The 13,326-nt window shown below is 37.9% G+C and overlaps 1 protein-coding gene across 1 annotated transcript; it reads right to left on the reverse strand.

Annotated features, from left to right (window-relative positions):
* Positions 1-212: 212 nt before the first annotated feature.
* LOC139714953 (cyclin-dependent kinase 7-like) lies at positions 213-13,065 on the reverse strand (the record flags this gene model as incomplete). The annotated part of the gene is made up of 9 exons (XM_071626601.1): positions 12,969-13,065; positions 11,277-11,339; positions 10,020-10,121; positions 9,102-9,170; positions 6,938-7,048; positions 5,817-5,935; positions 3,090-3,276; positions 1,526-1,675; positions 213-363 (listed from the first exon to the last, which is right to left on the reverse strand). Coding segments are annotated over exons 1-9 (1,024 nt in total), but the record flags the coding sequence as incomplete, so codon positions are not given.
* Positions 13,066-13,326: the final 261 nt, after the last annotated feature.

Raw genomic sequence — 13,326 nt, forward strand, 5'->3', positions numbered from 1 at the left:
AAAAAGCATTGTAAGTGAAAAAAGAAAGAAAGTTGAGTAAATCATGCATGTTATTATGCTGTTAAGTAGCATCTTCTATATACAATACCAAAGAAGGCAGACCTCCATAGTGACTTTCTGTGTATTTAAAAACACTAGGGTTTTACTCGGCGAGTAAGCATACAATGTATGTGCCAAAATTCACGGTCAGCAAGCAAGACGATATACTGTACCTGAAGCATGATCGTCCTCCATCTTCCTTCGGCTGCCCAGCTTGGGCTGTGGCTTACTGTTGGCCGGCACTGATGTCGTCATTCCAGGCCGGGGCAGGAGGCTTCCAGCGGTTGGGGCCGGTTTGTTGAAGAAGTAGGGCATCTTGAGGGCCTGTGGAAAAAAAAAAGAAAAAAGAAAGAGGCAGAGATAAAGTTAGAAAAAGATTTGAATGGTGGTTTGTGACAAACAAACTTGTACACTTTATACACATGAGAACTTCAAGATAAAGTGGAGTTTCCTTTTAAAGGAAAATGAAACCCAAATATATACGTAGATTGAGCGAATGCAGCAATGTTGATAAAACACATCACTGAAGTTTGAGGAAAACTGATTAATCCATTCAAAAGTTATGAATTTTTAAAATTTCTGTACAGCTATCACTTGATGACATGACCAGGGAATAATTTTCCAACTCAAATTTTATCATTAAAGCAATTTCAGCTGATGAACAATATTTCATATATCGTGTACACTTCTATGGAAGAAAACTGCTACATAAAATATAGTTTGTGTAGCACAAGCAGTGGTGTAAAAATGCATGGTGAATTGTGATGCCATACCAGGAAAATTATTCTTTGGAAGACTAGAACATTTTGTGATGTCATGCATGGACAATGATACATAGAAAATAGAACAGAAAGAGAACTCACTTTCAGTTTTCATTTTTCTACCATAATGAAAGAGTACTGGCTTACCTCTTTCAAAAGGCAGAGGGTATAATATTATCCTCAACAAATGTCAGTAACTAGAAGAAGGAATGTGAACTTTTCATAAACTATGAAATTTTATGGAACTCTCTTTATATTTTCTGTATATCCTTTTTAAAATTCTAAGAATTCAAACTTTTGATTGGATTGTCCAGGTTTCCTCAAACTTCACTGATGCGTTCTACTAATGATTCTTTTTATTATTACTATTTTTTTACATTTATTCAATCCATATACACGTATATATTTAGGTTTCATTTCCCTTATATCCAGTGCAAGAGGAAAATGGACAAAACATAATACTATAAACGAAATCAGAAAGGTAACAAGACATTTGCTCCTGCGACAATTGCCCTGGTCTCATTTTCTCCAAGGACTTAGGGTTTAGGCAAAGGTTGTGATAGGGTTTTAGGTTTAGTTTGATGTCAGGATTAGGAATAGGGTTAGGGATATGCTTGTACATGTAGGTAGAATTTATGTTTTGGCTTTAGCATACAGGTATTTCATGGGAGCAATTGTCACAAGAGCAAATGTCATGGGACCCATCAGAAATGAGGCTTTCTAACCTCGGTGGCTTTGCACCGCATGCAGGGATTCATGAGGAGCAGTGCCCGAAGGAGGTCCAGGAGGTCGTCAGTGGCTGCGGTGAAGATGTCCTGGAGTGGGGTGCCAGGAAACTTCTTGAACACGATGTAGTCTGCTAGCGCAGACATGTTCTGAAAAAAAAAAAAAATCCATGCAGGATAACGTAATGAAAGAAGATCACCATATCATGGCCATGCTACATCACTATTTTTGCTTTTTTGTTTTTCTTTCGTATTTCATCCACTTTTATTTTTTTTTGCCTCTGTGGCACTTAGTCCACAGTTCTATCAATAAAATTCTATATCAAACCACCTATCACCTTGAGCAGAATGGGCTAAATAAACAACAAACTGAGTGACATATATCAGGGTTCTGCACTCTCTTTCTTCTCGGGTGGCTTGTTTGTGCCACTAAAATCTTTGAATTAAACATTTTGGTGACCTGAAAAATAAATATGGCAGCCCAAAATGAATGAAAACTTGAAAATTCATTTGGAATATATATACACTGCCTAATCAGGCCACCATAACATAGCCTTTTTGGAAGTTTGGTGGCCCTACATCTAGTTTTTGTACCCCCGGGCCACCGGGTCACTGCTAATGTCGAACCCTGCATATATGATACTTTCAATAACTTCTAAAACCGGTTCCTTCATGTGAACTTTCTGAAGGATATGTCATGGTTTCCTATACAGAAGACACTATGACAAGACATAGTTGTTGAACCGCTTCTTTTTTATATTTTTTACGACAAAACTTTCCACTTTTAATCAAAGCATGAAATAATGCTTGAATCGCACAGAATTGCACATCAAGAATCCAATTCACCCAAATATAGGGAATTATCCTTAATGTTGCTGCATGCTTGGACACGACTATCCATTCATACTCTCTATACTGAACTTAAAGGGAAGGTAAACCCAAAGAGCAATGTGGATTGAGTGAAAGCAGCAACATTAGTAGAACACATCAGTGAAAGTTTGAGGAAAATCGGACAATCGATGCAAAAGTTATGAATTTTTAAAGTTTTGGTGTTGGAACCGCTGGATGAGGAGACTACTAGAGGATATGACGTATGAGTGGACAACAATACAAAGAAAATATAAAGGAAATTCAACAAAAGTTCACTTTTCTAGAATTATGAAAGAGCAATGGACCAACCTCTTTCAGAAAGCAGGGGGAATAATTGCTACCCTTAACATATGTCAATATCAAGTTGATGGAATTTGTAATTTTCATGAAAAATTGATTTTTGTAGAATTTTCTTCATATTTTCTTGGTATTGTTGTCCACTCATACGTCATAACCTCTAGTAGTCTCCTCATCCAGCGGTTCCAACACCAAAACTTTAAAAATTCATAACTTTTGCATCGATTGTCCGATTTTCTTCAAACTTTCACTGATGTGTTCTACTAATGTTGCTGCTTTCACTCAATCCACATTGCTCTTGGGGTTTATCTTCCCTTTAATACCAAGTGATGAAACAACAGCAACAAAACTCCTAGTTACTAGCCTTATTTCAGCTGTTTTTAAATTCATTTCTCACCGGCCATTCTTTCTCGGAGGGTGTGCCCAGAGTTTGGAAGATTCTACTGAGCTGGTCCAGGTCTGACTCCCCTGGCAGGAAGGGCACCCGTAGGAGCAGCTCTGCCAGGATGCACCCCATGGCCCACATGTCCACCCCGGTACCATAGATCCGGGCCCCAAACAGTAGCTCTGGGCACCTGTACCATCTGCAATGCAAACATTTTTCAAGTAATCAACAACAAGTAATATACAACAATACACACAAAACAAAATCAACAAAAAATTTCAGCAGAATCAATTCTTACCAACAACTGCCAATACCAGCTTACCAATTTCTAACAAATTGATATTTTTTAGTCTAGCTTTAGCATCTGTTTCCTATCTCACTTTGTTTGAGTAGGGGCTTTTGAACACCTGAACAGTTTTCATTTACTCAAAATCAACCCAAAGAATCTCAGTAACATAACATACACAAGACTTTTTGATGAGTAACAAGGAAAAGTAGAAATTACGCGGTGCGTAATATATGTCCCCGCCGGAAGTAGCATTTTGTAGCAAAATGTACAATATAGGTCAAAAATCAAGGTCAAAGGTCAAAGAAGTCAAAGGTCAAAATTCCGTATAGAAGTTTTGAAGTGCTCACCTAGTGCCATCACATAAAGCAAACGGAATCGAAATCGGGTTAGAAATGGCGAAGGAGTAGCATTTTGTAGCAAAATGTACAACAAAATGTAGGTCAAAAATTAAGGTCAAAGGTCAAAGAGGTCAAAGGTCAAAGAAGTCAAAGGTCAAAATTCTGTGTAGAAGTTTTGAAGCCCTCACCTAGTGCCATCACATAAAGCAAACAGAATCGAAATCGGGTAAGAAATGGCGAAGGAGTAGCATTTTGTAGCAAAATGTACAATACAGGTCAAAAATCAAGGTCAAAGGTCAAAGAAGTCAAAGGTCAAAATTCTGTGTACAAGTTTTGAAGCCCTCACCTAGTGCCATCACATAAAGCAAACAGAATCAAAATCAGGTTAGAAATGGCGAAGGAGTAGCATTTTGTAGCCAATGTACAATATGGGTCAAAAATCAAGGTCAAAGGTCAAAGAAGTCAAAGGTCAAAATTCTGTGTAGAAGTTTTGAAGCCCTCACCTAGTGCCATCACATAAAGCAAACGGAATCGAAATCGGGTAAGAAATGGCGAAGGAGTAGCATTTTGTAGCAAAATGTACAATACAGGTCAAAAATCAAGGTCAAAAGTCAAAGAAGTCAAAGGTCAAAATTCTGTGTACAAGTTTTGAAGCCCTCACCTAGTGCCATCACATAAAGCAAACAGAATCAAGATCGGGTTAGAAATGGCGAAGGAGTAGCATTTTGTAGCCAATGTACAATATGGGTCAAAAATCAAGGTCAAAGGTCAAAGAAGTCAAAGGTCAAAATTCTGTGTAGAAGTTTTGAAGCCCTCACCTAGTGCCATCACATAAAGCAAACGGAATCGAAATCAGGTAAGAAATGGCGAAGGAGTAGCATTTTGTAGCAAAATGTACAATACAGGTCAAAAATCAAGGTCAAAGGTCAAAGAAGTCAAAGGTCAAAATTCTGTGTAGAAGTTTTGAAGCCCTCACCTAGTGCCATCACATAAAGCAAACGGAATCGAAATCGGGTAAGAAATGGCGAAGGAGTAGCATTTTGTAGCAAAATGTACAATACAGGTCAAAAATCAAGGTCAAAGGTCAAAGAAGTCAAAGGTCAAAATTCTGTGTACAAGTTTTGAAGCCCTCACCTAGTGCCATCACATAAAGCAAACAGAATCAAAATCAGGTTAGAAATGGCGAAGGAGTAGCATTTTGTAGCCAATGTACAATATGGGTCAAAAATCAAGGTCAAAGGTCAAAGAAGTCAAAGGTCAAAATTCTGTGTAGAAGTTTTGAAGCCCTCACCTAGTGCCATCACATAAAGCAAACGGAATCGAAATCAGGTATGAAATGGCGAAGGAGTAGCATTTTGTAGCAAAATGTACAATACAGGTCAAAAATCAAGGTCAAAGGTCAAAGAAGTCAAAGGTCAAAATTCTGTGTAGAAGTTTTGAAGCCCTCACCTAGTGCCATCACATAAAGCAAACGGAATCGAAATCGGGTAAGAAATGGCGAAGGAGTAGCATTTTGTAGCAAAATGTACAATACAGGTCAAAAATCAAGGTCAAAGGTCAAAGAAGTCAAAGGTCAAAATTCTGTGTAGAAGTTTTGAAGCCCTCACCTAGTGCCATCACATAAAGCAAACGGAATCGAAATCGGGTTAGAAATGGCGAAGGAGTAGCATTTTGTAGCAAAATGTACAATATAGGTCAAAGGTCAAGGTCAAAGGTCACGACTGAAATTCTGTGTAGAAGTTTCAAAGCTCCCATGTAGTGCTATCATATAAAGCAAACAGAATCAAAATTGGCTCATAAATGACAGAGAAGTAGCAAATTGAAGATTTTGATCACACACGGACGCACACACGGACGCACACACGGACGGACGGACGGACACGCGGACACACACACGTACGGAGCCCGTTTCATAGTCCCCTGCTCGAACTCGTTCGGCGGGGACAATAACGCAAACTGAATTCAATTGAATTAAGTTGAATTTAACACAAACACGTCCTTCTATACCTTTGCTTTGAGCCTTTTTTTATCATAATCATGTCTGTTTATTTGACACATTTTTGTGTTCACACAATTATCATAAATAAGGCTATTTTTCCATTTATGACTGACCTTGTCACCACTTGATGTGTGTAAATTCTATTTGGGCTGCCATAGAACTTGGCAAGACCAAAATCCCCGATCTTCAGGATTCCTTTGTCATCAACAAGCAAATTATTTGGCTTCATATCCTGGAGAGAAAACATGAATTAATGCCAGAAAGGGTGGTACAATCTCTTAAATAATCTCATAAAAGCAAATACAGTTAATACAAGTAGAGTATAGCATTTTAATGTTTACACACCACATGAAGTAAAAGAAACAAAGGGAAAAATTCTGTGGATCTTCATATTCAAACCTTTTGTGAATTATGAACTGGAGTTACATGAAAGACAATTTAAATGCTTTTACCCTACATAAAGAAAAAGAATGTGGGTAAAATTAGGAGCCTCTTGACATGCTGTTCTTAACCCGTTCCGCACGGGAACCTGGTGACCTGTGTGTTAAGTCTATGGGCATTTCAGAATTCAGTATGGAATGGGTTGAATACAGTGGACTCCCGTTATAACAAAGTCCTCGAGACCAGCAGTTTTCTTTCGTTTTATCGAAATTTCGTTCTAACCGAACAAATAAACAATAAAAATACATAGAATGGATAATGTTGCGGCCTGATTCTTTTTACTTCTTTGTAACCGGAATTTCCTTATAACCGTGTTCGTTATAACGGGAGAGAACTGTAGTATACCCAATTTTGTAACAGTAAAATTCTTACAACAATAACATTATTCATCAATACATGGAACTGGCAAACAAATCACAGTAAGGATTCCTCCTGACTTCCTACACAACTGCACCCCAACTGTAAGTGCTCCTGAAAGCAAGGTGTGTTTTGTTGGTGTCTTTTTCTTTCTATTGTCATTTGGGGGTAGTATTTCACAAAATAGATTTTTGACATTTACTACTACATACATGTAGTGTTGTGGATTACATGAAATCAAATCTGATATCCATATGCTTGAAACCGAATTTGTTATTGTATTTCAGGAAACCAGTACATGTAGTGTAAGAAACTTTTATTCCAAATGCTATTTGGGGATATTTTTGGGAGGGGAACCCCTCCCCCCCCCCCCCCCCCCACTCCCCTGCCTCTCCCTACTTCAACACCCCCGCAATTTTTCTCCTATGGTACTGACCCTGTGCAGGATCCAGTTTGAATGGAGGTACTCCAGCCCCCTCAGCGCCATGACAGTATAGGCTTTGATGTGCGCTGGAGTCAAAACTAGATTGGTATCTTTGATGATAACCTGAGAAGAAAATTACGATAAAAAATCATCCTTTTGCAGCTGAGAAGAGGCAAACAGTGAAAAACAACAACAACAACGACATGAGATTATATAACTATCATGCATTACGTATTTGCACATACACTTTATGACATGCGACAGTGTATAGTAAATACGACAATTCTTATATATTCTTCTATTTGTTTGTTTGAATCTATAGACACCTTTATTTTACATAGATTTTACATACCACACTTAAACAACAAAAAGGTAAATCTGACGGGTATGGGAATTTTGCTTTTAATTTCCATATTACATACTGCACAAACAATTAAAAGTTCAATCTGTGAAATGATGACAGTGAAGATACTTCTTAAAGGACAAGTTCACCTTCATATACTAATATTATAATATTCATATAATTTACAACACATCAGTGAAAATTACAATCTGTTCACAAGTTATGAATTTTAAAGTATTTGTGCAGTCACTGCTGGATGAGAAGACTACTACAGCGTATGATGTCACACGCATACAACGTTGTAAGGAAAATATAAAGAGAATTTCAAAAAATTTCATTTTTTGAAAAAAGCACCCATTTCCTTGACTTGTCACTGACGTATGTTATGGGTAATATTATCCCACCTGCCTTCTGAAAGAGGCAAGTCAAGCGTTCTTTTAATTATGCGAGAAAAGTGAAAATATATTGAATCTTCTTTATGTTTTCTTTATATCGTTGTACACATATGACATCAAAAGCTATAGTAGTCTTCTCATCCAGCAGTGACTGAGCAGAAACTTGAAAAATTCATAACTTTTGAACGGGTTGTCCGATTTTTCTCAAACTCTCAGTGATGTGTTCTACTAATATTGCTGCATTCACTCAATCCACATGTCTATGAAGGTGGACTTGTCCTTTAGAGACTAAAGCAGCATGGGGATACCTTGGAGTGGAAAAGCTGACCCCTCTTTAGATGTATTCAAGAATCCCCGTAATGAATTGTGTAGAGTTTTATCACTGATCTCTGTGTGTACAATACACACAAAGCTGAAGAATCTTAACTGAAGTCGACCGTTACTGATGAGTGTACGCTTTGGTGCACATATTCGCTGACCAGTGCTATTTGTGCTTTTCTAATGTACCTCAGTGGGCAGCGAATAAATATCATCAACCATGAATCCCCATGCTACCGGATCATTAACCCGTTGAAGATGAACTGATTTTCTTATAACATGCATTACTCATTCACACCAGCCCGAGAATACTCGGGACTAGTCTTCAATGGGTTAATTCTCCCTATGGCATATAGCCGATTTCAAGTGATATCACCTCGCAATACCAATATCTGATCAATCGCTCTTAGGACGTACACTTCCAGTTTTGCGGTTTACCCCACAGAACTATACGTGGTTTACCCACGTCACATCCTTCATCTATGGATATTTTCCATAATTTTGTTGCTTTGCATCGTCAGCCCAGCATTGGGGCACTTCGCAGAAGAATCCCATTCATCGAATGTAAAGTTACAGATCAGAAAATAACTCTATTATTCGACAGATTATAAGACAGAATTTGATACGATCTGTGAATACTAGTACTTCAGCGTTTAATGTGCATAAAAGCATACATTTCCATATCGAGCGTTCATAACCGGAAGTTTATATCCCAAGAATTAAAGGTAAAAAAATTAGAGCACCACACGTGTTCAGATTCGAAGAGCTATATGCGATAACAGGGAGAATTTAGAAGAGAGGGATTATGAATGTGTGTTAATCAAGGAAATAAAGGAGTCACTACATACGAATGTGATAATAGAAGAAAGATTTATCAAGGAGATTGGCACATGTGTGATGAAATGATAAAAGATATTGTATGCAAATCCGAGAGAATGGCAGAAGAGACAGTTTTTATTCACTCTATGGCACTTTGGATTTGAAAACAGCTGTCTCATCAAAGACTTGAAAAGTCAGAGCGAGAGATTAGGGCAAGGTGACAAGACTCTGGTTTGCCTTCCTTGTTGAAAAGGAAAACAACAGTAAACTGCTCCTTAGGGGCACTAATAAGTTCACTTACCTCAAGATCTGTTTCCATGAAGTCAAAAACTAGGCTGATGTTGGAACGATGACCAAAGCAGTCCAACAGCTTGAAAACAAAAACAATGAGATAATATTAATAAGTAACTGGTTTAGCAGCTCCATGTATATTTCCAGTTGATCAGTGAGTCACAATGCAAGACAAGTATATTACATTGATGTCAAGATTAGATTTGCCTACAAACAGTGATTACATTTGCCTACAAACAGTGATTACATTGCAAACTTTGTGAAGGTGTATACAGTTGTGTCTTCAGAAATTTGAAACTCAGTGAAGGCCATAACACGTATCTGCTTTTCTCATGACTGAAATCATCATTTGGCCCACACTAATCAGTCTCCCCTTGACCTCACCTCTGACTGCACTATGAAAATCTTCCACATTTGAATATGGAACAGCACCAAAAGATGGCCTATAATGTACAAATAACGACACATTCATTTTTCTTTTCTTTTTTTCATGTATTTTCACATTTTCAAGAGAAAATAATTCTTTTTAATAGAGGAAGTGAGGGCTGAAATTGGCATTACACTGTACAACACCTGAAATAAATTTATATGTAAGTTTGAAAAACCTACTTAGATTATAAGTCATAACTAAATACATGTATTGGATTTAAAGACACTATATAATAGAGAGAACCAGATACTCTGTTATTACCAACACTGAACCTAAATCAATTTCCAACTTAAAGAGATATATTCCAGTGGGATGAGCAGCATTACTTAGGTTGTACCACAATACAAGACTATAGTCAATTTGGTTCACATTTTCTAACCCAGGCAGCCAGGCCTGGTGTACCCAAGATTAAGGTTGGGGGTACCTTGTTTTGTTTTGTTTTTTGTTTATGATTTGCTCATGAGTTGGTATCAACTTGCAATGTCTTTATCTACTTACCCCAATGATATTGTTATGTCTTAACTCCTGGAGGAGCTTGATTTCCCTGAGAGCTGTGCGGTTTATTCCATCCTGGGCCTCAGCCCTGTGGCCAAGCTTGATCTGGAAAAGGGTTGATTCAGGGACAGGGCATGATCACAACACGAAACTAAGGTTTGAACTCAAGAAGGATAGCATAACATAGATGAATGAAAACATTTCTAGACTTTCTAATAGGTAACTATTAGACTTTCCTTGCACCGGGAGAATATAATAGTCTTACAGTGTTGTAGTGTGGAAAAGGGTACTGGATGATAAGGTAACAGGGCTTGGTCACGATGTGAACACAAACAAATTTGAACACAAGAGGGGAAAACATTTACAAACATTTTTTCTTTCAATATTACACTTCCACTAAGAGATCATCAGGAGGACCAAAAGTATAATCAGGAAAACATTGCAAGTGTACATGCAAGGGTGTTTATTTTATTTTATTTCTTTATTCAGTATTGCACATATTTTGCTTTGGCTACATGAATGACAGCACACATCAATACAGTAACAGATAGTTAGCAGTGCTACCAGCTGCATAATCAGCTGCAATCATATGACTGTTTAATATGAAACTTACAACATACAATGGATGTCAACAGCTCAAGTCACAGCTATGCCAAGAGTACTGACACTATTATGTGATCAAATCGCTTCACACAATTTTGTCACATAGAATTACGGAAATTAATTTTTCTTGTATATTTTGCTTTTTTTGTTGTTGTATTTGCCAAGTACTGCTAGTCACATGGGTATCAATTTATGTTTGCCCTTCAACCCCCTTTTTTGTGTACTGATTTATCATTATTATTTCTATTTTTCATTTTTTTGGTGTAGATATGGGCATAGAGACAGGGCAGACCACTTCACTCAGCCAGCACCCTGCTCTTTATAGTGAGGAAGTGAAGTAGGACCTTCTACATGGATACACGAGTTGTGACTCCCTCACACACAAGACCTCCATTTAATGTCCTATCTAATCCAAGGGACAGAGCTTTTTTGCCTCTTACTAGAGGGGATAGAGCATAATGGCTCAGCTAGTGAGAGTGGGACTCCAACCACAGCCACTTTGATTGAAAACCAGACATGCTACTACCTGAACCTGTCTCACTACCACATTTTACAAATCATGACCAGACACAAATTGAAAGGGTTTTCATGCTATATTACATTTTCACAGATAACTTTGCAACCATGTTAAGAAGAAAACCACATTAGGAAACAAACCTTTTTAACTGCTACTATCTTGCCATCATGCTTGAGATCCCGTGCTTTGTACACTGTAGCAAACTAAAGTGTGACGATAAAAAGATAAAGAGTTCCAACTTCAAACAACTCACTTGTCTGACACAGTATATTATTTACCTTCTTGCCCTTCACCCCGTTCACTGGTTTCAATTTACATCATTACTGAGCTTGTTTAGTTGTTTGCTTGTTTGGCAAATAAACAATCTATAATTACACTAACTGATCCATATGGTTGAACACGAATGCATGATACAAAACTTTCAAAAGCATATTATTCAACATGAATTAGATCTGTTCGAATTAGCCCGACCAGACACCGTGCGAAGCACGGCGTCAGACAGATGGGGCCTCGCCATCACATTGGGGAACCACAACACAACTACAAAACTTATAACAATTTATACGTTACTTATAGAAATTTATGTGTTACTCACTTAAAGTGCATGCTTATATTACAGAAGGTACAAAAGTCCATAGAGAGTCCTCGCGAAAAGTCCATGAACAAAAAAATGGCACTTTCTAGCGCAATCCCCGACCGTTGGGGTTAATCATTGCAGAATTCAAAATGGCGCGTTGACCACTCTGCAAATTAAGCACGCGCGTGCTTGGCTGGAAGTGCAGCAATCTATTGCGTGCATGCGCTCTTTGGTGGCAGCATGGTCGACAGCGTGACCTTAAAGTGCATTCAGATCACGTGAACTCCCGATTATCAGATGTACCGTTCGCACATGCTGCATATAATCTTCATTTTCGGTAAGTCGTGAAATGTGTATGTCAATATCGATAACATAGCCATGTAGTGTCATTTATGAAGATTACATTTAATGAGTTTGAGGTGACAAAAAAAAATGATGTCAAGTATCAAAACTCAACGCGATCGTAAAATTCACGCAAAGCTTGCTCTGTGTTGTGGGCCGCCCCGGTACAGCCCTATCGCTATTTATACAGCAACTGGGTGCTGGGCTGTGTATCTAGTTATGTTTGAACAAAACTTGAGTGTGACTGTTAGTGTTAGCTGTCAGTGTTAGTGAATACAGTAGAATTAAATACACATATATAAAAAGAAATTAGGCAAAGTGTGCATCTGATTTTGGTGTGCATCCGATTTTGGTGCTGTGTCAATTATTTTTTGTCTCTATTTAAAATTTAGAGTCTACTATACTTTACTATTAAAAAAAAAATGACAATTGAATTTAGGGGAAAAAAAATCATTGTCCTTTGTTCCTTGACCTTGTCTGCATCGTTTTTTAGTTCTCAGAGTCATAGAATATCTAAATAATTTCTAGAATCTAGATTGACTAGAAACCTACTTTATTTACACCACAGAAGCAGTACACGTTAAGGGATAGAATTAATAATAGAGATCTGACATCTTGGCGTCGACTAGGGTCTATAAATTGTAACACCGACACCTCGCCACTCGGTCCTGCTCTTATGTTGGCTTCTAGTTCTAGCTCCTAAGCTCCTGGCATAAATCCCTCTGCTAACGTTACAGGCTGCAGCTCGCGGGTAATGGTTAATCACAGACTCTTACACTGATATCAACATGTGGGACTGAACGAATAGAGCCATTCCCGACATTTAACAAAAAATAGGTTTCCTCTCATGCAAACTATTATAGATTCTAATATCATTGTACAGATAGTAGCGCCATATCATTCAAATAATTACCTGCCCTTCTCCTAGGAAATCGATCTTTTCGTAAAACTTTGAACGATCTCTGGCAAGAAGATTTAGTGCCATCTTCGTCACGCTGCGCAAGATTTGATAAGGGATGTCGTCTGCTGCCCTCTTCCGATCACATGTTTAAAGGGAAGGTAAACCCAAAGAGCAATGTGGATTGAGTAAAACCAGCAACATTAGTAGAACACATCAGTGAAAGTTTGAGGAAAATCGGACAATCGATGCAAAAGTTATGAATTTTTAAAGTTTTGGTGTTGGAACCGCTGGATGAGGAGACTACTAGAGGTTATGACGTATGAGAGGACAACAATACAAAGAAAATATAAAGGAAATTCAACAAAAATTT

The sequence above is a fragment of the Diadema antillarum genome, unplaced genomic scaffold (assembly GCF_040938485.1).
Source record: "Diadema antillarum isolate AM-2024a unplaced genomic scaffold, OU_Dant_1.0 seq00002565_RagTag, whole genome shotgun sequence".
In the NCBI taxonomy this organism is placed as follows: Eukaryota; Metazoa; Echinodermata; class Echinoidea; order Diadematoida; family Diadematidae; genus Diadema; species Diadema antillarum.